This window comes from Apus apus, chromosome 4 (assembly GCF_020740795.1).
Source record: "Apus apus isolate bApuApu2 chromosome 4, bApuApu2.pri.cur, whole genome shotgun sequence".
In the NCBI taxonomy this organism is placed as follows: domain Eukaryota; kingdom Metazoa; phylum Chordata; class Aves; order Apodiformes; family Apodidae; genus Apus; species Apus apus.
The window spans coordinates 102,192,354-102,217,948 of record NC_067285.1 but is presented as its reverse complement, the minus strand read 5'-3'; the positions used below and the strand labels follow the sequence as shown (position 1 = coordinate 102,217,948).

At 39.4% G+C, this 25,595-nt stretch overlaps 1 protein-coding gene across 3 annotated transcripts in view; it reads right to left on the bottom strand.

Moving 5' to 3' along the window:
- Positions 1-10,626: 10,626 nt before the first annotated feature.
- The window catches only part of STK32B (serine/threonine kinase 32B), a 162,427-nt gene continuing 147,458 nt past the window's right edge, over positions 10,627-25,595 (bottom strand). For 2 of the 3 annotated variants that reach the window (XM_051616551.1, XM_051616549.1), the window contains exon 12: positions 10,627-11,913. In XM_051616551.1, coding sequence (XP_051472511.1) covers positions 11,775-11,913 — 139 coding nt within the window. In that variant the 3' untranslated portion in view covers positions 10,627-11,774. The remainder of the gene's footprint in view (positions 11,914-25,595) is intronic. The other variant, XM_051616550.1, reaches the window with a different exon arrangement.

Genomic DNA, 25,595 nt, shown 5'->3' with positions numbered 1-25,595 from the left:
CAAATGATGTTTTTGGAAAAATGTCTTCCTGGGAGCTGGTGAGCTCTGATCATATAGTACCTCATTCACACTCATACTGTTTGCTCAGCAAGCCTGGAAACGTCAGCTCTTTTGCCCAGACCTCTTTTCCCTCTGTAGAAAATACATCCTACTGGACAGCAACTCTCCCATCCACTCCTCACAAACTTGCTATGTCCTGCCCAGTGAGACACACCTTCCTCCCATATCTATCCCTGACCTTGCTCCCTGTGTTTCTCCTCTCCCTCACTTAGTCATCCCTGAGCTCCTTCATCTGTGCTGACCCTCCCTGCCCAAGCTCTGCCAGCAGCCCCAGACTCCTCATCTTGCTAATCTCTTGGCTGTGTCCCAACCCTCATCTCCAGCCCAGTCTCCTCGTATAATCTCAGATTATAACACTTTCATTTGTTTTTCCTTTTCTGTTACCAGACTCAGCTTTTTTACCCAGGCATTTTCAAGTCTTCAGCCTCACCACCACCACCTTTTCTTCTTCTCCTCCACAGGTACCCATCCAGCTCTCTTGGTTGACAAACGCAATGGATCAGCACTGCGTGAACCACGTACCCGAGAAGGTTTTGACATCTTACACCATTCTGGGTTTAGGTTCCTTCCCATTTTACTGAATTTGATGCAACACTCTAGTGGGTCTTGTTATCACAGAGAGGACCAAGCACTCTGACCTGTAACACTTCTGCACTAACTACTGGAAGAAACCTGACTTTAATTCAGTACAAAATCTGTCACAGGAATAGCATGAACTGGGATCCCAAGAGCTGCTTGTGGCTGGGGCTTTAGAGCACTTGACTTTGATTTTACCAAATTTGTTGGACACCATGAACTTGAGATTATGTTCAGGTGCCATGGGGGTGTTTGGTGCGTCAGGTGCTGTGTCTTTGCAAAGCCCAAACTTTGGGTTGTGATTATTGCTTTGCATCAGCTTGAACCTGTGCAGTGGGGACAGCAGGTGGGAAAGGTAATAGAGATGAAGGCAGCTTCTTTAAAGGTGGGTAAAGCAAATTATAGCTCTCTGTCTTCATTCTCAGAAAGGAGTGAATGGAAAAAGCTAAAATTCTCTTTAACATAAATCAACATGAGTCATACACCAGACCTGGATAGAATATTAATCACTGAGTGGTTAAAATTAGACAAAGAAATAAGCTATGGAAAGTATGAAGTGTGAGGCAAGGGACCAAGACCTATTTAGAGTATAAATGATGTTTGTCTACGCATCTGTTCATATTTAGCAGTCAGAAGAAGACTTGACTTTTTAATTATTGGCTAACCTTCACTTAGATGGGTTGTGGGGAGGGACTCGGTTCATGGAATCATGGAATTGTCAGAGTTGGAAGGGACCTCTAGAGATCATGCAGTCCAACTCCCCTGCTAAAGCAGGATTGCCTAGACCACATTAGTCAGGACTGCATCCAGGTGGGTCTTGAATATCTCCAAAGAAGAAGACTCCACAGTCCCCTGGGCAGCCTGTTCCAGGGCTCTGTCACCGTCACTTTAAAGAAGTTTTCCCTCATATTTCAGTGGAACTTCCTGTGTTCCAGCTTGTGCCCATTGCCCCTCAATCTGTCACTGGGAACTACAGAACTGCAGAACAGAGTCTGGCTCCATCCTCCTTGCACCCACCCTTTAGATACTTATAGGCATTAATAAGGTCTCCCCTCAGCCTTCTCTTCTCCAGGCTAGAGTCCCAGCTCTCTCTGCCTTTCCTCCTAAGGGAGATGCTCCCATTCATCAATCATCTTTGTTGCCCTCTGCTGAACTGTCTCCAGTAGTTCCCTTTCTCTCTTGAACTGGGGGGCCCAGAACTGGATGCAGTGTTCCAGATGAGGCCTTGCCAGGAGGATGACCTCTCTTGACCTACTGGCCACAGTCTTCCTTTTGCATCCCAGGATTCCACTGGTCTTCTTGGCAGCAAGGGCACATAGCTGGCTCATGGATAATGTACTGTCTACCAGGACTCCCAGATCGTTCTCCTCAGAACTGCTTTCCAGCAGGTCCACCCCTAACCTATACTGATGCCTGGCATTTTTCCTCCCCAGGTGCAGGACCCTACACTTGGCCTTGTTGAACCTTACTAGATTCTTCTCTGCCCAGCTCTCCAGCCTGTCCAGGTCATGCTGGATGGCAGCACAGCCCTCTGGAGTGTCAGCCACCCCTCCCAGTTTGGTATCATCAGTGAACTTGCTGAGGATACACTCTATCCCCTTGTCCCTGTCATTGATGAATATGTTGAACAAGACCGGTTCTGCACTTTTCTAGCAGACACTGATGGCTATTTAACAAGGTTAATATCAGTCATGGTAATTGCCATTGACATGTCAGCAGAAAACATTTTGATAGATTTCGGTTCAGCAGCTTTTACCATTTACCTTGAAAGCAGAAGAAAATACTTCAGCTGACACTTGCTTTTATGTTATTGCTTTGATCTTTCAATGGAAATGTATCTATAATAGCACTAGGTAGCTTCTCTTGCATCTTTTAAGTTGAAGAGACCTTTTCAGGTGACATATTTTCTTGATAAAAGAACAAGGGACATAGTGCTCCTTACTCTGAGGGCACTGCACATTCCTCTCTTTCTGCTGCATTTTGTTGTTGATGGACTGCCTTACAGGCTGGCTGAATGGGGTTCACTTGCCTTTTTTTTCTTTCTTTTTTTTTTTCAGAAAAGGGAATGAATTTTCTTAACCTTATGTGCCCCATCTTTCCCTGTGGTACACACTTCTGTCCCTTTGGAAAACACAAATTCTGTATGAGTGGTAATGAAGAACTCTTGTCAACTACATTTTATGTTTAAAAAAATATTCCCTCTCACCTCATACACTATTCAAAATTCCTCATGCAACAAAAGGTATCATTCAATGTAGCTGTCTTTTGAACAATGTAAATTCAAAAGCAAGCCTCATTTCCTGCATGTCTTAAAACCAGGAGATCGATATTTTTAAATGTGCTTTCATAAAATGGTGGACTTTCCTGAACAAATATTTTCATCTAAGAAACAACATAGTGAAAGGTAAAACCCAAAACATACAGACATTAAGATTTGTTGGAGCAAATGTGGAAAAAAAAAAGTCTGAAATACACCAAAGCGAATACTGAAATGGAATTAACTCTCATTTTAAAAAGATGGAACTGAGAAACGTTCCAGTCTCTTAAGATTCTGTATTACATTTTTAACACGCTCACATGAATACTGATTAAAGTGATAACTTTTTGTTCCTGTAGCTGATTTTGAGAGCAAATAACATAGATGTGGAACTTCAACAGCATCTGTTTATGTTTGTTTTTTCATTATAAGTGTGCGGTATGCATTGTGCTTTTCTTTACAGTCATCTGTAGAATGGTATCTTGTTTTCTTTCACAGCTTACCCCCACCCTGTGCTGAAGATGTGTAAAATGGTCATGTTAATCTTGAATTCTTCAGACACTGGGGAAAATAGGGAGACATTTCTATCTACTATCTGCCCAGTCTCCTAGAAGGCCGTATTTTAAGCTGTCTGAGCTGTGGAAAGTTTCAAACTCCAGTTTTGAAATGGATTATTTTTCTCTGTGTGAACTATGACAGGCATTGCTTGTCTAGGAGTACACCATCTTTAGAACAGCCAGAAATCTGAGCTAGATGGAAGCCCCGTTGCCTCAGGAGAGGTAGGACTTTTAGACATACTCAGTGCTTAGGACATTTTAACGGTGAGCTCTGTATGTCTGACACAGCTGCTTGGGTCCCTGGGGTGTCAGTGAGGTCCCCCTGTGAAGTACTCTGAGCTGTCACTGTGAAGTAAGAGTAGGCTCTAAGCACATGGTTCTGGATTTCCCTGGGCTCTGTTGTTCAGACATCTGAATTTTTAGCACTTGAATATTTTACCACTCAAGCCCCTTATTAGGGCTACCTCATAATTCTGGATCTGAAAGATCCAGAAGGAGCAGCTAAGCCTGGGTCCAGGAAGGACTTCCAAAGAAGGGATCACATATCTTCATGGAAGAAAAGGCATCCATTATGGCAAAAGAGGAAATTCCTTGAAGTATAAAGAATTACTGTCACTCAATCTAATAAAAAATGTGGATCTTACTTGAAGGTAAGTCTTGGTGGGAAGCAGAGGTGCTCAGTTCAGTGTTAAGCTGCAATTCTTTGGAAAGGAGAGGGGCTTCAACACATAGTCATTAAAAATAGGCAAAAATGGAAAGGTGCATAAGGGAAGTTCAAAAAGCATCAGAAAATGGCATTGGAAAGAGACAAAAATAGATCTGTCCATAATAGCTCATGATAACATGAGAGAAAGTCCATCCAGTGCAAGTTTGTTGAAAAAACCTTTCCCTATATGGTACACACAGGTAAAAAATAAGATGACTGGACCAACACAAATGTGTTTAAATGTTTATTTTATGCCTAGTCTTGCCTTATTGTGTCAAAGAAAGCACTCTTCTTCAGGAAGCCACAGAATTTAACCACAAAATATAATTAGATTCCAAATACTGGGACAGAGTATTTTTCCTGTCTCTTAGAAGCACACCCTTCTCTCCAGCCTAATCTAAATACATTTCCATCTTCCCAAGACCCTACAGTAGCATGAAACATAGTCATATGAAATACTACTACTAGCAAGTTCATGAATCTTAAAAATGGTAATGCAGCCTCACATGAATAACTTCCAGTCGTGGTGGAGCAATTGTTAACAATCAGTGCAGTTCATAGAGAAGTTTTTCCAGAGAGGGTCAGCATGATGTCTTAGAGACACAGAGAGCTTAATTTGTGTGGAGAGATTGAAAACCCCATGACAGGAGGGTGTTTGTGCTGTGTGTTGCCAGGGGAATGTTTGTGTATTTAAAGAGACAAATACAAGTGAGGATAATATGAAGCTATGAGGGATCCAGAAAAAGCAAGTTGTGTGGTCTTGTGCATCTTCAATACAGAAGAAAAAATGCTGAATAAAATTATAAAATGTAAGAGAAATATTATGAAATATTGTTTTTTTAAATATAATTCACATCGTTTGACCTGTAGGTTTCAATGTCGCTACCACAAACTTCAGCAGAGACTTCTATCTTGATAAAAATAATGAGAAGGAGGTAATAAAAGTTCTTGCTATAATAATGAGAGCACAGGATCAGTTATGTACATTTAGGGGCATTTGTCTTCCTTGATTGAGTGATTATGCCTCTCATTTGCAAAAAAAGGTGCATTGCTTATTCAAATAGCTGTGCCTATAAGACAGAAAAAAAACATTTCAGAAATCTCTTTTAAATGCATGTTGCTTTGCTTGTTGTTTTCCTCTGTTTAGTGCTCTTTCTTTTTTATTATCTGCTCAGTATTAATGTCTGCTTCTCTGAAGAATGTACAACTAAGCCCAGTGCTACAGTAAGAGGAATGTTTGCTACAAGAAAACCCTCTGAAATTACTCCAGCCAGTGGACTTAGTGGGGTTTTCAGCAGGTTCTAAGCATTTCCAAGACTTTTAATTGCTGGAGTTTGCAACAGCGTAGGTGGAAAACCGGGTCTTTTGTGTGGTGGGTCCATTTGTGAGAGAACAAGGTGGGGATGTGTGTCTGTGGGTGCTGTTTGATAGAACTTCGGGGGGACAGTGACTGATCTGTGTCAGTCAGATGATGTTCAGCAGGAATCCATTTCAGTGCTTCAGTGTCTGCACACGCGTGTTTGCACTGTACACCCCAGTGCAGTGTATGCTCCTGACAGAACACGGGGAGGGCAGGATTTGTTGATGTAATCTGATCAGAAAATAACTAACTGCTTCCTGGGAAGGTTCTAGCACTTAGGCATGGGTGTTTTGATGTGTTATAGTGCTTAGGCATCTGATGGGTGTTGAGAGGAGATGTTGCATATAATTTAATACAGAAAAAATTCCATAAATTTGCATTATGTGGTTGTTCATTACATTAAATAAGTTGATTTCTCTGTTACCTGCTTCCCTGAACCCTTTCTCCAGTTTATCTCTGGCTTCAAGTTATATCTTAAAAAGCTAGTTCAAACTGTAACTTCCTTGCAGTAGTGTCTGACTTACTTTCATGTGTGGATATAGTGTTTCTCAGGATACAGAGCAAGACAAAGCATTCTCTCATTACTAATTAACCACACCAAAATTGCCTCAATATCTTAGCACATTGACTGGAGAATATTATCCTCACTATAGAATTGTAAAGAAAAGTTATAACTGCTAATTAAATTGTATAGTACTCCTCCAAGAGGGGTTTTTCAAGCACAAAATAATAATTGTGGGAAAATTTCAGAGGTGTAATAAAGCACACATCAAAACAGTGAAAATGTAAGGTGCAAAAAAATCTTCAGAATGTTAGTTCCAATGCATTTTTGCCCATTAAAGTGCCTATGACTAAATCTATTCAGGTAATTTGATTCAAAGGACATTGCTTTTGCATAATTCTGCATTCATAAGCACACATTTTAGAGGGACTTGTATTTTAAGATTTTTCTCAGTTGCATTTTTCTTAATGGGTATTGAAAGCTACAGAGGTTCTGTCATGCTTTTTTTGTTGTTTATAGTGGACTTAAAGAAAACCCCAAACATCAAACAACAAACCTTTTTGTCCTACATTATGACTTTGAGTCTCTGGGAAGACTCATGAGGATAGTTTGACAATTTGGAAAACCATACGCTAATTTATTCAATAAATTCCTCCTTCCTAATTAAAAATTACAGAAAAAGGGCATTTGTGACTCTGAGCCAAGTTCATTGGTGTCTAGAGCATAGCTAGTATCAGTCATTATTAAGGTCCTGATTGTACTGTGTGTTTTCTCACAAACACAATTACAACAATCTAATTTGCATTGCTAAATGAATGCTAAAAATATCAAAACATTTTTATCTGCTGGCCAGAGAGTAGTTGATCCAATCATTAAAATACAGATAAAAAGAAGTAACTCCTCTGATGGAAGCTAAGATGATTAAATATGTGTACAAAATTAGTTATTCAGCTACTATTATGCTCTCCAGAAGAACTGAAAAGCCCTTCTTTAAGAAACAGACCAGTCTCTCATGGAGGTTTTTGCAAGGCACCAGAAGGATCTATAAAAGCATTATGTTATTCCTCATTCAAAATTTACCACACGGCCTGTTGGCAGCATGTGCTGAGGGACTGAACCCCAACTGTTGTGCAGGAAGAAAATAATTCCTCTTTTTCTAGCAGAGCTGATGACTTTGGCTCCAGCAGCTGCTAGAAGGTGTTCCTCTTGGTGTACCAGAAGGCAGAGTCTGAGCAGCCCTGCACTGCAAGCAGGTGGCATCTTGTTCTTGTTCTTGCCCTTGCTCACATCTTATTCTGAACCTGCATAGATGAACCTGTCCATGGATGAAGTCTAGGCCAGATAGAGATACAATGGGGCTTATTCCCAGGACAGCAGTTTGTTCCAGATCTCTTGAGGCAGGTGCTCAACAGTGAAGGTTCAGGAATGAACCTGTGGGTTTTAATTAAACACACTTTGAATGTCTATTGCTTTCTGTCTCCCACCAAAATTGTAGATGTATCTATCCAAAACCTCTAAGTTTCTACAATGTTGGCACTTTTTTCATAGAAGTGTTGGCATAGTTACCCAACTGGAAAACCAAAAAATGCTTTGAGTCTTTTTCAGCCATCCACAGCTCTTCAGGACATCCCAATACACCAATATTTAGGTTCAATTTAAACTGTCAGAAATCAGTTTGAAATTGTGCACACATATTTCTGTGAGCAGAAAACATCTAAATGAATGGAACTGGTGGATTGGTGCCCAGCATTTCCTCTGTTATGTACTTTGATGTCATTTTGATTAGTGTGTCAAGGTCTGTAATCAACCCTCCCATCCCCCAAAAACTACAGGAAGAACTGCTGCAAATATTTCATTAATCATTTTTCTCAAGACTACAGATTAAAGGTTCCATTTATATTTTATGACAGTTGGTAATTAAACATTTACAGTATGGTGCCACCATTTAATATACAATGTAGAAGAAGCAAACTGAACAGAAGGTAAATCCGGCAGTTTAATGTGAGTGATGCTATGGGAATGCGTGTGTATGATCAGACCTGTAACACCAGAGAGCAAGTGGCATTGCAATAAAATGTAACAGAAAACTGCTTTTACAGCTGTGTTAGACTTCCTCCCCTCTTCCCTGGAACAAAAATGAGACAAAGTATTTTATTCTTGAAGTGACTTGAAGAAACCAGGTGAGACTTTGGGAGTGAAGCTCACTGGCTGCTTTTGCAAGGCAATAAAACCTTATAGAATAAATTAGTCCCAAGGAGTCTCCCTTGGTTTTATGACTGCCCCACTTTGTTTTACCTCTCCATCTCACTGTGTGTTTTATAAAAACCTTCTGTGTCTTATTTAGGTTGCCTTCCCTGATTTCATTTCTGCTGGAAAGCAAGGCAGTATTCACTGCAAGAGTCTGTTTTTGTGTAACGTCTCAGCCCTCTAATACCGCTTTCACACATAAGAATAAAAACTGTGTAAGCAGCCCTTACTCCTGTTGAAGTGATCATTTTTCTCATAAGGATGAGACTGCATCTCCACAAATTGTCTGTGCCATCATAAACAAGATTGATCTGACTAAATGTCAGTGCACATGTGCATGTCCACCTCTGAGCTGTGTACACTGACATTATACTCGATGAAGGTAGAGCTACAGGGAGAACCATCTGCTAAAAAAGGCAATCAAGACAGAGCAAGTGAACCACATCTAAAAAGTATCCTTCCTTCTTTTTTTTTTTTTTTTCCCCTCTTTATTGTTGAGCCTGGGTCTGTGTAACTCAGCTGCAGATGTGTGTATTTTTCTTATGTCTAAAGCTGGAGGAGACCAGTCCCAGCCAAGCATTTCTCACACTTATTCCCAGACTGTGTGACTATTTTTGTAGTACTTGTTCTGTCCTCACAAAGTATGCACTATTCAGAATGACCTCTCATCTTTTTTCTTCTTCTGCACCATTTTCAGGCCACCATAACATGCCAGTCCCTTACAGCTAAGTTGGTTGAAAGGAAAGATGAACTAACAGTATATGGGGTCTCTGCAGTATAGCTGAGGGTGTTCTCTGACCTGTGTAATAAGTAGTCAAATATTATTTTAATGCAGCATAAGGTTCAACTTGCAGTCAGTGAAGTGCCATGGACTCTGGGTAAAGCTGATTGGTGGCATGGTTTCTTTTTTTTTGCAAGCAGTAGGCTTGCTTGATAAACGTTCATGTGATAACAAGCATGGAATTAAAGCGTCTGAGTGAGCTTGTATTCATGCACAATACTCTGTGCAAATATATTTAAGCAGATGCCATCTATTGAAGAACGAGAATTCTCTCAAAAACAGCTTAGTAGAGAGTTGACACAGGCACCCAGAAGCTAGAGAGGTCAGACTGCAAAAGTTTGGTAGATTCGTGCTGCTAATTAAATGCTATCTTCAGGAAACTCCCCTAATTTTTAATACATCTACTGATAAATGTCTTATACTCTAATGGCTTTGGATCTTCCATTCTACAAACTTTTCACTCTAGAAATGCAGGCTTCTGAGTGGTTGTGTGTGTATCAGCAGGCAGTGTAGCCCAACAGGAGGGGCTCTACAAAGCAGAGCAGTCAGCAACACAGACCTGACATCCACCCAAGGCACATTTGGGGAAGCTTCATTTCAGACTTGCTGTCACCTGTTCCTGTGGTCTGTAAGTCCAAGGCTGGGTGGATGGCATTATGTGCTCTCCTGGAGCATATCTTCTAGTTTTGAATTATGCAAAAAGAATCTGATTTGAGGGGTAAAATATAAATGAAACTGTAAGGTTGAGACATTAACTTCAAAAGCGCCTTCCCAGCCTGAATTAAGGTTGATGTTTTGCAAGATCACACACACTAACTCTTACTGCTCAACACAATGGCAAATGTGCAATTGGCTTTTTTTCCCAAATGTTTTTTCCAATTAGAAAATTTTACATTGAAAATCTTGATAAATTTCTGGCCCCACTTCCAAAAACTCCGTGACTCTAATCTGTATTACCACATACATCATGGATCTTACAAAGGTACTTATGAGCAGTGCCATTAATTTTCTGTAGGATTGCTCAATTAAATAAAAACTTTCATTTATTTCCAGGATCAAGACCCAGATCAAGATTCAAGATTATAATACATTTTGATTGGAAAAGAACAATAGGTGTTTCCAGAGATTATGTGAAATTTTATTTCCCTTGGTCCTTGTCAAGTGAAAACAATACCTAGCAAATAACCAAACTGAACCAAACACAAACCACAAAACAAAACCAAATCCATTATAAGAAGAGACTGTTATGATATAGTTTATTCTGGGCAATGGAATCTGTAAATCTGTCCTCTCATGAAGGACAGTTGGAGGAGCAAAGAAATTCTGCTCCTTTGCTTGATCCTATGATTTTTTCACTCTGTGCCAAATTAAGCAATTTGACTAACACCATGCTCAAGACAGATGTAAAATCTTTACCTTAGCATATTTGTAAACTGCTCTGTTGTTGATAGGAACACCATATCATTTCATGGAGCCATAAAAATCTGTATTTTATGAAAAAGTTGTGATGAAAATTACATATACTGTGAAACGAAATTTTAAAATAGTTTCAATTACAAAGAACTTCATTTTGTAAAAGATAAGATGGAAAAAATACAATAAAAATAGATTATTACAAATAAAATGTTATTAACTTCCAAAAGCTTAACTTATTTTTTAAAAAGCTCAAATGAAATTTGGTTATGGATGGTAACACTTAAAAATAAAAGCACAGTAGGACAGAACAAACACGCATTTATTATCAAAATGTGGATGTACAAGTTTCAAAATACCATAAATGTCTGGAACTGTGGGTGCTGTTAAAAAAATAAAAAAGGCTTTCATGTCAGCAGTACTTTGAATAAAGTATGTTTGTTTCTATTTAAGACCGTTATAATCCAGAATAGTTTCATGAAAACAGAGACACATGTAACTTCACATTTTTTATAACACCTAACTATGGATTTGAGCAAATTTGTGATGTTTTTCGCTCTCCTTATTAAGCTGCTTTTAAACTCTGGCTCAGTAGGCTTATAAAAAGGTTTGTCTTTGCCATAGTTATAATGAACTACTAATGAGTCTGAACCTGCATTCACTAAAGTCACTACCAAAACTTTTACTTGGCCAGGGTCACATCTTGTACTACAAAGCAGAACACATGAAGTTAAAGAACAATGTGAATACATTCACGATGCAGCCTTTCCAATAGGCTTCATGTATTTAAATGAAATTAATCATTTTGGCCTTTTTGACACTACATTCACGTATTTACATTATATACATCTGTTATAAACTCAACAGCAGGTGCTCAGAAACGGCTGTGTCCAGCAGTTTCATAAAATTCCAAACTGGACCATTTTAATTAACAGGGAGGGTAATGTAAAGCCTTTGAGTTAAAGCTGGCCCGAATATAACTTTGTTTCTTGCAAGTGACCAGAAACGTGGCAATCTTTAAGAGGCTGCCTAATAAATGGTTTCAAGTTTTCTTCCAGGATTTTGAAAAGGAAAGTCACACTTACTTATAAAACTGTATTATGTTGCTGATGGTAATTTTTCCAGTGGCAGAGTCGAAAGAAGAACAGGGTCATACGTGGAAAGTCTCAGCCGGTGCGCTCTGTGGGTTTGTCCTTGGCTGGGGACCCTGCTTTAGGAGAAGTCAGATGTCCCAGGAACCAAGGTGGGGGAATGAAGGCATACGCAGAGAGGACCTGTCCTCACCCTGCCAGAGTGGAGCGAGGGCCGTGGCTCACTAGCTGCTGCAGCCTCTAGTGCAGCCGTGGCCCAACAAGTTGTTGTTACGTCCATCCTGGAGTTTCTCATGGCTCTGAAGGGATGCTCTGCTCTCCATGCTGGAAGTCTGTCCACTTTGATCCTGCTGCCTTCTTAATCTGTCAAAGGGTAAAAACATTGATATAGCTACCATCTGCAGATGACTGTACCAGAATGGCAGCCATTGTCTGTCCTGTGTACAGGCACCTACACTTGGGTATAACATAGGTTTCTTCACCCTTCAGTCTATTAACACCCCAAACTGCCATTTATTTATCTTCTAAACAATGATGATTACCTGCTCCTAAATACATGTGGTTGTGTCATGGTAAAATCCTGCTCCCATTAAAATCTATGATAACCAGCAGAGGAGTACTTTCTCTGGCTTTAACACCTCTGCTCAGACTGTAACTTGACAAAACCTCCGGGTAGCTGAAGGCTGATGAGAGCTGTTGGCACAAAATGGCAGTAAGCAGCTGCTAGCCTCTGCTGCCCTATAAAGTTATCAGTAAACTCCCTCAAGACATGAGAAAAAGACATGAGATGAAAATATATTCAGTTTTTCTCTTGTTATTATTTCAAATCTTGTCAAAGCCTCCTAGGTGGTTTCAAGGAAAAACAATAGAATCTTACATTGCTTAAAGACTGCAAAATCATCTTCTTTTGACATAATATTCTAGAGAACAGCAGCAGCCCTAACAGCACCCGTAGTCCCCACCAATCATTTTCTCATCAAGATCCTCAGCATTTCTGTCCAACGTTGGTATCAACTTCTGTGATTGAAATATGATTCATGTGGTATTTAATGTTTTCCTTCAAACACAGATACAATGTAAGTACTTTCAAGAAGGGTGTAAAGATATATAGGGAAGATAAGAGGTAGACACCTTTTTTTTTAATTTTTTGTTTTTTAAACACGAACCTCAGCTGGTTTGGAGGAATTTACTCTAATAGCAATTTTTTCAAGTGCACCAGAAATAGGATGGTTTCCAGTATGGCTACAGGCCAATGGAGGGTTGAGATACTAGAGGAAAGCACAAGAAACATGAGTCCCTAGCTGAAAAGCCAATGAGTTATCTTCAGTAACATTCACTACAAATGAGCTTATGGACATTCTTTATGAGAAATTTGTCCATCATCTCCAGTTAAACAGCTTTACAACCAGTTGTTCAAATGTATGTTGACAAATGGTGAACACAGTGAATTTTCACCCAAGAGCTCTAAGAAAATTGTAATATATCGTTTCTGCACAGCTGAATGGAGTATGTAACTTGCAGTAGAAATTGTCTTGGCACCAAGGAGTAAAAGACAGAAAATATGATGGCATTCTATTTATTTATTTATTTTATAAGGGCTTCAACAGAGATCCAGGGGTCTACCGTGAGATGTATTGAATCAAAGTCTTGAACCATCTTAGGGTCTGAGCTACTGGCCCTTATGAGATCAAGGTATTTGTACGCATCAACAGAAGAAGCTACAGTGCTTGGGAAATAATGTTGCAGACTGTAGCTTGCAAAGCTCTGCAAACTGCTAAATAGTGGAGTAAGACAAATTTTGTCTCTACAGACATTTTGGCTCTACAGACATCTGAAGAACAAGTGTGCTGATCTAAGACACACAAGTGCTTTCTCCCTGAATTTGTTTAGTACTTGAGTCCTAAAATGCAGAAAGAGAAGGCATTTACTGTACTGTTAAAATTAAAGGGGAAATATTAAGTCTTTCAACAGCACATAATACAGGAAAGCACCAATTATTTTTCTTTTTCAAACCACACAAACTGGCACAAAGGCAGCATCTAAGGAAGACATGTGAAAGGAGAAAGCCCATGCTGAGTTCAAAAGATGCCATGGACTAGCCTCGAACTTCTCTCTCTCTGCAGAGGTGGTTTCTATTGCTGATTTCCATTTATTTTCTTTTATCCTGTCCTTATTTCCCTTATTTCAATTATTATTGAACCGCAATTAGATTATGGGAGTTTGGAAGTGCCAAAGAAATACTATCAAAAGAAACAATAGGTTGTTAACCTGATGATGTCATAAAACTTTACCTGTTATTTAAATGATTAAGAATTTATGAATCACTTTATTCAGTGATTAAAATTACATTAAAGACTTCACTATAGGAGGCTCCTGAAGCTGGGAAATTAGACTAAGAATCAGGAGCTGCTGATTCTTGGTCTACAGAACAACTGGTTCTGTTTCTGTGTCAGTCTCCCTTTGAGCAAATTACAGCCCTTTTCTGTGCCTCAACTTCTCTCTTGACAAGTGGAGACAATATAGGGGTGTAAAAGTGAGGGGGAATTATATTTGCCCACAAACATAATGTGGTTTGAAGTTAGTCATAAATGTGAGCTGGATAAGTTGTGGCTAGGAAACAGAAACAAAAAAAAGAACATCGAAGCCATGCCTGGACTGATAAAACCTTGTGTTCTTGTAAAACCCATGACACAGGAGATTTTTCTGGACAAACTGGTGACAAGGCATGTGAGCTCTTGATTAGGCAGAAGATGCAATAAGCAGGAATGTGCCAAGTAACGTGGGACTTCGTAGCTGCACATCAGATATTGAGGCAGCTGCTGCCAAGAAGGATGGAAGCCGAGAGCTTTGTGCCTCTAGGTGCTGTTCTTTGTCTCACAGGCCTGAATAAAAGGAGGAATTAGAGTCTGGTGTCTTTGATGATTGAGAAAAAACAGTGGCATAGATAATCAAACAAAATGTAATTATACTGCATAAGTAATTATGCATATATGCATTATTAAATATATAAAATTACAAAAGAAAAGAGAGCACACTGGCTAAAAGCTAGCATGAGTAATGTAATACTGAACTAAAAAGACTGTTATAACTATATCAGGCCAGACTGAAAATCACAAACATCTAACGAAACTCAGTAGCAAACTTGGGGACCATTTGAGAAGGGCTTACAGCTCAGCTTTGTTCACTAGATGAAAAAAAGAGACTGAAAGTTTGTCTTCAGGCTGCTTATTTGGATAAGTTTAATGAAAAGATTAAAAGCTGCAGATTCAACATGACTGTCAACATTTCAGTTTTGGTAAGAGACTAAGGCCTCCTCCCAGATCACTGCAAGTTCAGTGAAAAAACCCAAACCAAACAAAAAAAGCAACCAATCAAAGCAATTGGTTTGTATTTCAGTCTAGCTCCAAACTGCAAAGAGGCCCAGGCCAAGACCTGAGCAAATCTCACCACAGCAGCTGTGTGTGAACAAGCAGCCTCTTCAATAAAAGTATTGGTCTATTGCATAAGTGACAAATCTCTCGTTCATGCGTTCTTGATTCCTTGGTGACAAACCTGGAGCACTTTTCCATCAGATGTTCTCAGCTTTTAAAAAATATATGTACCTCCACATGATTCCTGTACTCATAGCAAAATAAATATAATCTGGGCCATTCTGTTTAAAAATGGCACTAGTGCAATTAATAATTTGTAGGAAAATACTTTCCACTGAAGAACTTATTTTGCCTTTAAGCTGATGCAGCTACAGGCTTTGATAACTTGATAAAGGCCCAGGGAAAATGAATGGCTTGATGGGGACCTAGTTGTGGATCTGAACCAGGTAGCTGTTCCTTTGCTGAATGCTATTGACTGAGAGCATACACCAAGATGCAGATGAAAATGTGAACAAGTGGTTCCAGTGGATAGTTATATGGAAAAAAAAGAACCTGCGGGGAAAAAAGGATAATAAATTTGAACAGTGCCTATTGCATTTATTCCATTGCAATCCTGTACAGGTACGTAAGCAGTCTTAGAGGCTGTTATGCTGGGAATTAAGAGTGGTTCTGCTGAACCAACAAAGAAATAAACTGAGTTTTCCTTTCATTGATCCATGCAAAATTGATAGCATGTGACACTGAGTGTTGAACAATCTCTTCAGGAGCAAGGAAGAAAGGCTGTACTAACCACTACAAGAATGTATCAAGAAGAGTAACTGAGCAGTCAAGTCTTGGGCTTCATCAGTATTTCTGGTAGAGAGAATGTGTCTGTGTGAGCTATGGAAAGGATTTAACTCTCTTATGATCTTGATACTCAGATATTACAGTAGAATTTCATCAGTATTTATCTCCAGTGCTGGATCTTGAATCAGATATTGGTCAGTAGAAGAACATTCAAAGGACAGGGAAAAATTTTTGGTCCAAAACATCCTATACCAATATAGAGCAGTGGAATCAGGTTTAAAAAAGGTAGGTGCTCTGAGAGCTGTATGGAGGCTGTTACCCTGCCTGTCACTCTTGTCTGTCTGTTTTGGCCAGACAATACCTCGGTGCACAGTAACACCTTTGTGCAGCTGGTGTCTCACCAATGGGTCTTGCCAGGATGTCAGTGTGAAACTGAAGCCTCAGAAATTTGAGGTTTCAAGCAGTGGGCACACACTTGGCAAATGCTGAGACAGAAATTCTACTGGCAAAAAGAGAATTCAAGCCAGGCAGAACTACCACTCTTCATTGACTTCCACATGTACCAAGTCCCACAAGACATTTTTTATTACAGGAAATTTGCAAGTGAGTTTGCCAGTGTTGCAAACCCAGAGTTCTGGGTGTGGAGGAAACAAAATGGTCTGAGTGGGCAGTGAATTTACTTTCCCATTTCTAGTTTTCAGATTTTACCTCAGTTTATTGATAATTACAAACACTTTCCTGCAGAAAACACATGCTTTTGCTTTTGTTTTGGGGAAAAGGTGGGCATAGTAAGACAAACTTTAGAAACTGTAGTTTTCTTGTAGGGAAAAAGTTTTATTAATGGAAACTTTTACATCCCCTGAGAGAAGCCCTGAGGAGTAGATATATCCGTGGAACATTTATCCCAAGCGTTCTTCACAAGGAAGGGGGTCTGAGGCCAGAACAGATGGGTCATGTCTATGCTAGTGTTTCAGATTCATGAGTCCTGGGGGACAGCTTGCTAAACAGTTAGAAAGGCACCTCAGTTCTATGATTTAGCAGCTTACACTTAAGCAATGCTGATGTCTTGTCCAGGTGGTCTTGCTAGAAGACTAATTATGAACATGTCTGAATCAGGAGAAAAAAATAACTGTTCTATCATGGGGAATGACTGCTCAGAAGGGAACTATTTAGCTACATGTTTCTGTGCATGTCAGTGTGGTTTATCTCCTGGACCACAGACACAGAAGTTTTACTATGGGGATTTCAGAAAAACACTGAAGAACCTTATGTAAAATACCAGATTTTTAGACTATCTGTTGCTAAAGATGGACTCTTTGAAAGATAACATTCTCTCAAAATACTGCACTAAAAGCTTTTAATTCTCAATAGAAAAGATCTAGCAATGAAAATTTTTAAAGGAGTTAGAAGAAGTCAGAAATTGACAAACATAGGCATTGTTATGTCCTGGTCATAGAAAGTAGAAAAGTGGAAGTTATGCCAAATATCTAAAATAGCCGGATATGCTGTTGTAAATATTCTAGCCAAACTGAAAATAATATTTACAGAGTGTTAAAATGGCATAAACGTGGACTCTGAAAACAAGAACCTTACTGTAGCAGTATCTCTTAGGGACACGCAGAGCAGGAAATATCCAGCACATCTAGCCAAGACACTGACTCGTGTTAGGAAGCCAAGGCTGAAGTGAGTTATCTTGGCAAGGTGTCAGTTTTGTGCCTACTGCTATTGTCCACTATTTGTTTTTAATTTTAGGTTTTATTCAATGAAGTAGCGTTGCATTGAAACTTGTATGCAAACACAAGTAAAAAATGCCTGGGTGAATGAATTAGAGGTGGTCAACACGACTTCTTCCTCTAGGTGCTTGTGGTGGTGCTTTGATTCTGCCCCCCCCAACACTGTCTTTCCTGGATGGCAACTAATCTGCCTTGATGATAACTAAGCATCAAATGGCCCAGAATTTGCTTTCTAAAGACATGGAGATGATTAATATCTGGTGGGATCCCTCATCAGAATTGGATTCCCCAATTGGTTACACACAAAAGATGAAACTTTTGACTCAAATATTTTGGTAAATTCATGGCACTCTAGAGCCTCTATTTGCAGTCAAAAGGTGTAAAAAGAAAGACTTCATGGGACCTTCAAGTCTAACTGTGATAATAAGACTTTCTTATTTCTTCCTTATGAAACAAATACAGAATATATCCCTGTGTTCCTCACATTTTTGAGTGGTTTATGCAGAGAAACTTGATCTGAGAAATCACAGAAGGATTTGGACTGTGAAGACTCAAAAGGTTTCACACTGTCACCACAAAGTCCGGCATCAATCTGGGTACTGGTAACCTGGAGTGTGATAGAAAGTATAAACAGAAAGCTGTTGAGTAGTTTGAACTTTACGTATCTGCATAACCATCATGAGAAGCCGTATGTTTCCATGTCTTCACCACCTCTCTAGGCAACCCATTCCTGTGACCCACCACTCTCAGATTAAAGAACTTTTTCCTAATGTCCAACTTAAATCTACCCTTCTCTAGCTTAAAACCATTACCCCTTGTCCTATTGTTACATACATTTATGAACAGGTCTTCTCCAGCCTTATATACAGGTTCCTTTCAGGTGTTGAAAGGTGGCTATAAGGTCTCCCCAGAGTATTCTGTTCTTCAGGCTTAACAACCCCAACTCTCTCAGCCTGTCTTCATCAGTGAAGTGCTCCAGCCCTCTGATTGTTTTTGTTGCCTTCCTCTGGACATGATCCAACAGGTCCACATCCTTCTTGTGTTGGGGGCTCCAGAGCTGGATGCAGTGTTCTAGGCGAGGTCTCACCAGGGCAGAGTAGAGGGGCTGAATCACCCCTCTTGATCTGCTGGCCACACTTCTTTTGATGCAGCCCAGGATGGAGTTGGCCTTCTGGGTTGCAGTTGCACATTGGTGGCTCATGTCCAGCTTTTGATCCGCTAGAACCCCCAGGTCTTTTACCACAGGGCTGCTCTCTAGCATGTCTTCCCCCAGCCTGTATTATATCTCTGCCACTGTGGGGAGTAAGAATTGAATATGATACATGGATACTTCTTTTTTCTGCCTGCATTTTTAAAGGTTTCTCTTACAAATTGATTCCTGCTGTGTTCTATTTATGCAAAAAATTGAAGAGGCTGGCAGAATTTTACAATTGTAAATTAGTGTTAATCTTCTCTTATATTCCCATTATTTTGCTTACTTGTTCTTATCTGCTAGGTTTTGGCTCAACTACATTTTTTTACTAAAAAGGCAAAATAAAAAAGGTGGAAGAAGTGAGCTAAGCATCCTAATCTGGTTATTTTTAACTGAATAAGTGTATTTGGGAAGAGTTTTTTTACTTTTCAAAACAAAATATCCACCAAATATATCAGAAAAGAGTGAAAAATTCTATATTTACATTATTTTTTAAAAAGTTAACAAAAATAAGCTGTTGAGTTGATCTTCCACAATGAAGGTGGAAAATGCAGAATATGAAAAAAAAATAAAAAGACTGCCAGCTGTGAAGATTAGTTAATTAAACTAATTGTATATCTAATTAAAACTATCTCCAAAGACAATTGCATATAGCTTTTTTTTTCTTTTTTTCTTTTTTTTAATTAAAAAAACCTCTTTACACCTATCAAAGGAGCAGTAACCATTGGAGAGTTAAACAGCTGGCTCTTCTTTTTAGTTTGTGCACAAAGTGATCTCAGTAGTGTTTTCATGGAAACAGAAATCACTGAAATGTGTATGAATTTCCTAAGCATTTTCAAGTAAACAAGGCAGGCAAAAATCTTGCTCAGTGCCAAAGGAGGCTTGGGGCAGTCAGGACTGACTGGAGCAGACTCAACACTCATCTCTCAGCAACATCAGAGCTGAGTCACACAACTCCAAAGCCAAAATTAGAGTCTGTATTGTCAGATCATTTCCCCCTGCTCTAGGGTTTGTGTAGAGAAACAACATTTATCAAGTAGTTTTAAATGGAACACAATGCTGCTGTGTTTGTGTAATAGCAGGTGTGCATTTTGGGAGACCTGGGTCCAAGTAGTAACCTCATGATATCACTAGCAAGAGTGGACGTCACGAGTCTTTAACTCTTCCTTGATAATATTCACATTTACAACTTGCCTGTTCTTGGCCTGCCCACATGGGTACGTGTGTCTCAAATGCAGTTGCCACATAGGTGATGTTTGATGCCATACGAGATGTCCTGGGTTACCTGACACTCAGAGAACCAGCAGATGCTACAGCAGAGCACAAATGACTGGGTTATTGCAAGACCAGGTACATCCTAAACAATAACTGTCTTGTTCATCCAGGCTGTAAAACATGAGCTAGGTTTTCTAGTTTAGGTATGTCTGTAGATTCACACATAAATACAACAGGAAAGCAGCTATAAAATTTCCTAATAATGTAGTGGTTATTAGACTTTGTGGGACCACAGGGAGAAAATTTCCTTTCTAGTTACTCAGAACGCAGAGTAAAAACTACCGACACTGGCCCATGAATAAGGATATTTATCATTGGTGTGTGGGTCAAAACTAATTTTCAAGGAAGACATTAATTTCTTAGCCTGTCTTGGGTGTATATCCTGAAGGATGCAGGCTTACTCTTTTGAGAAGTGGTCAGCAGGTAGTTTCAGGAGCTGCTGTGAAACACTCCCTTCCTTAATTCTTCTGGTGAAAGTTTCAAGATAAAGTGATCCTTCGTGTCAAGTCCAAATGAAATCTAAGGGTAGAAGGACAATTCTTTGTTCACATCTGGAGTTAGACCTACTTCACTGGAAACATATTGTCAACCAGTATCATCTCCACTGAGACCCTGGACCTCGGGGCAGAATGATTTTACAGAGGAGGTGGAATGAAGAGGCCTGTTAACAGGCAGCAGATCATGGCAACAAGCATAATTTTGCTAATAGACTGAGAATTTAAAGATGAATAGTAACCTGGTGCCTGTGGGCCAGCCAGCCATCACCAAAATGTGGCCATTTCAATCCATCTAATTTCTTCTCTTTGCTTTTCATGCCTCTCCGTTAGTGCTAAGAGGATCCTTGTTCAGAGGTGAGTGAGGAAAATATTAGCTGTGACAACCTATTTGCGGGCTGCATTAATTTCCTTAATGTGGCATCTCTAATTGAAACTGTAGCTCCATGGGAGCCATACAGCCAATAAGTTAAGAATTAAGGTATGTGGAACTACAGACTTGCCCTGCTTGATTATTGGGACCTGATTAATAAACATTGTCAGATTGCAATAAGCATCTGGGCGGAGGTTGGTTCAGCTCTACCTTTCTCCTATTCTAGCAGCTTCCAGGTATCAGAGCCTGTGAGTTTCCAGGAAGCAATCGCAGCCTGCACTAACATCTCTGCTGGCTCATCCCTCTCCACCTATACCTCATGCAAGATTTATCCGTCAGAGTCCAAAACTGAGATTCACAAGAAGTCTACTTAACCCTGCAGCTCTTTCATTCACTGGAGTGTGGACAAATGCCAAAGGAGACCTAGTTGGTAGTGATCACATGGCTTAATTCACAGTCTTTACTTAATCACTAAACCTCCCTACACAATGAAGGTGGGTGCCCAACATGGGGACCCATGGAAACCACTGTATTGAACATCAAGCCATCTAGGCTGGTCACTAGGGTACACCCACAACAGGAGCACAAATTGTGCCCAAGGAGCACATGGGGAAATTTATTCCAGCTGGATTTCACAACTCTGAGGTCTTCCCAGGGGCTGGGTGCCCGATGTCCCCTGAAACGCATGAAGGAGCAATCTGAATCTTACCTAAATCTCTGACTGCCCTAGATCTGCTTTACTTTCCTTATTTCAAAAAAAAAAAGGAGAAATAAATAAATATGTACTTGCATATATATACAAATATATATTAACATTTTCATAGAATCATAGAATCATAGAATCATAGGGGTTGGAAGGGACCTCGAAAGATCACCTAGTCCAACCCCCCCTGCCAGAGCAGGGTCACCTAGAGCACATCACACAGGAAGGCGTCCAGGCGGGTTTTGAATGTCTCCAGAGAAGGAGACTCCACAACCTCTCTGGGCAGCCTTTGCTGTGCAAACCTTGTGCTATTCTGAAGATAGAACCCTTAGAAGCAGTGAGAAGGCATAAATGCATGTACTCATCCACACTGTCCACCATAGATTCCCACCTCTCTTGGTGACCCATTTGAGACATCAGTGGACACTGTCAAAGAACAGCCCAAATGGAGAAAAATGCCTTCTGTGATGTACCCTCTTCTCTTCTGACATTTCCAGGTTTTCCAAACTAATGAGTGCATTGGGGGTCTTATGGACCTAGGTGGTTCTTTGTCCATGAATTTCTCTTATCCTTTTCTGAGTCTTTTTGTTGGATCTTTTTGTATGCTGAGCATGCAGAACAGCACTTTGGCACATGCTGCATTGCACAGAAAGGCATAGGTTTTTTTCTTTTAAACCTGCAGCCTGATAACTTGGTGACCTTAAGCTACAAGAGAGACTGAATAATCATTGCTTAGTAATCTTCTCAATGTTTCATAACATTTTATTATTTAGCTTGTTTCTGTCTCTTCATTTGCCTGTTCTCTGAGTTTAAACTGATTCAAATCTGAAATCCTTCAACATGAGCCATGTCACACCTCTGATCAATCCTGGTTTTCTTTTTTTTCTTTTTTTTTTTTTTTTGTAACCATTTTAAGTTCTCTCTATTATTTGTTTTCCTGATATAAGGAAACCGAATTGTACACAGAATGGAAGATGTAGGTGTATGTATCTGAACATATATCTATATGCAATAATATCCTGATGTTAATTTCTCTATAGTTTTCTTTGCAGTTAGAGCATCTTAACACATTTTAGTTGTCCACTAAGCATTGTGCTATCTGCAGTCATTTACAAATCTCTCTCCTTCATAAGTGAAGTTAATTTAGAGTCCATTGTGTTAAAGGTGAAGTTTAGATTATTTTCTTCCGAACAATTCTGCATTTATCAATACTGAATTACAGCTGGCATTTTTTTATTACCCTGCCACTCAGAACCATGACTATCATTACCTACTGCAGCTCTTTCCAGTCAGATTTAGCTTTCACCGCTCTGGTATCAGAAATGGATTTTGTCACCTCACCATTCATCTCCTTTTCCAAGTCAAATATGAATATATTCAACAGTTGCACTGGCAATAATCTTGTTACATCATTACTGGCTTGCTTCTGCATTGTTTCAGCAACTGGCCCCAAAATGCTTTCCTAAAACAGGATGAGGAGTTCAGTCTTCATGACTCATTCTTAGTTTATGGAGATTTGTAACAAGGGGGAAATGTATGCTGGTTTAGGACATGGAGATGAAGAGAAGTCATGGAGGTTGTCCGCTGTGGACACTGAACAGTCATGACCTGTTATGCAGCCTTCATTTATCATACATATTTGTCCTGTGTATCCTATTAAAAACAAAACAAAAAGAAAAAACACCTATATAGTGCTCAGAATCATCCAGCTCTTGTTCCTCTCCAAAGTATGAGATGTACAAATGAAGATTTTCCTTTCTCTGCCAATGAATTGACTTTTGATTATTTTTTAAAAGGTGTATTTGTGTTTAGTTTTCTGTAAACAGAAAAGAATTCTTGGCCTGCAGTGCTGAGAATCTACATCTGCTGTCCTGATCCTTCAGGACCACTTTTTGGCACTGAGAATGCTCTGATATATGCAACACTACACAAACTTTCATTCCCAAACATGAATGTCCATGAAGTGTAGCCACTGTAACACTTTGGTTACTTGCTTGGGAAAATTTCAGCCATTTTTCCTGTAAGGTTTGAAAATGATGTTCTAGATAGTCATTAGCCTTTTTTTTTTTTTTTTTCCCTCTGTGAAACTGTGAAGGGAACACATTATTGAGATAATGGCTTCTATATGACTGTCCTTTTATCAAAAGAAATTAATTTGAAGCTATGCCTACAGAAAAATTATCAGCTTGGACTTGCTATGTTTGCTATACATGGAGCTGTTGGAGTGAGTCAGAGGAGGGCCACAAAGATGACCAGAGGGCTGCAGCACCTCTCCTATGAAGACAGGCTGAGAGAGCTGGGATTGTTCAGCCTGGAGAAGACAAGGCTCTGGGGAGACCTTATAGCAGCCTTCCAGTACCTGGAGGGGCTACAGGAAAGCTGGGGAGGGACTTTTCACCAGAGAGAGCAGTGATAGAACAAGGGGTAATGGTTTTAAACTGAAGAAGGGAGATTTAGGTTAGACATCAGGAATAAATTCTTTAGTGTAAGGGATATGCTCAAATCCTTAGGTAGTTTGGCTCACTAAGAAGAGGGTCACATTTGTCCTGCTAATTCTAAGCCATTAATAATGAGCAGGAATCACAGGCACAATTGAAAGGGTCTGTGTGACTGAGTGGGAGTTATTAGTGCCTAAAAACAAGCTAGGTTCAGTCATGTTCAGAAAGGCATCTTTCTAATTAGGTGAGATTGCAGGAGACATCTCCAAAAGCACACATATCCATTACAAAAGGGACAAAAAGAGATGACTGAAGAGCAGTGCAACCACTTGAAATGCCCAGAAATTGATGGATTTAAATTGAATTAAGGTCAGTAGAAGTGGCAAGAAAAGAAAGGTTGTGCTGTAGCCTCTTCCAAAAAACATTCAGATATTATGGGAATTATGATAATATATATATCTCCAGAGACACTAAGTGACATAAAATAACTATTAAGAATATTCTGTGAGGTATACTGCAAATCATTATGAATATTCAATTCCAATCATACTGAAAGGAAAGAGAAGACTCAGGGACTCTGCATTTGAATCTGAAAAGACAATTGAAAGGAAAAGAACTACAAAGTAAGGGCTAATAAATTTGATCTTATAAAAATGCGGAGGATATTAACTAAGCTTCTAACGCATGATGCAGGCAAAATCAAACAACATGATTTTAAGCATCTTAATATGTTTAAAATATGGTCCTTCAACTTTTGCTATTTATTCTAGGAACAGAGAACTCTGTGTCCACCTAGAACTGTCAGTACCTTTTAGGAAAGAGCTAGGTGTGGGCAAACAGTAGGAATTGCAGTAGGAAAAGAAAAGGAAATGTGCAGCATCCATTTGACTGCTTCAATTTATGGCAGTTTTTTAGTACTGTTGCATTTGACAAGTACTGAGAAGAGAAATAAGGTCTGCCAGTAGCTTAGGAAAAGGACAAGTCTGTTCAGTTCAGTGGGGACTAGACAGGTGAATATCAGATCAATGCTATTACTGGATGTTAGTATTCAGTAAAAATACCCCTCCAACTTCAATATTATTAGTAGGTTTTTAAAAGTTTCCTCTAGAATTGTTTAAAATATGGATTTTTTGTTCATTCCTTTGTCTCATTTATCAAACTATCTCTACAGAATTCTAACCCATTATGCCATACATTGCATATATGAAATACATACTCTGCTCAATAAAATGTGGCTATAGGATTTTACTTTCATTAGCAGACTGATAATTTTGATGTTTTGATGAGGTTTGTGAAACTTCTAACTGACTGAAGGATTATTCTGCCTGATGAGCAGATATTTCCTGTGTTTTCTCCTCTGTTCTTTGTTTGCTCACCCCTTTAATCTTAAAAGATATCTTTCAGGGACAGGAAGGCTGAGGAATCATAAAGGGTGATTCACTACAAGAAAATATTGACTCTTATTTCTTCACTTTTGTCTGCTTCAGGTTTTGGACATTCATAAACAGATTAATGAAGATTCATGTAGTGATAAAGGCAAAAAAATAGCAAAATAATCTGTGCTCAGCTTTTTAATAAAGCTACAAACACACTGTGGCTTTATCTGTACAATGTTTCCCCAGAGAAACCGAGACCATAGTGTACAGCTTCTAAACAATATCAGCTTCTTGAAAAATTGCT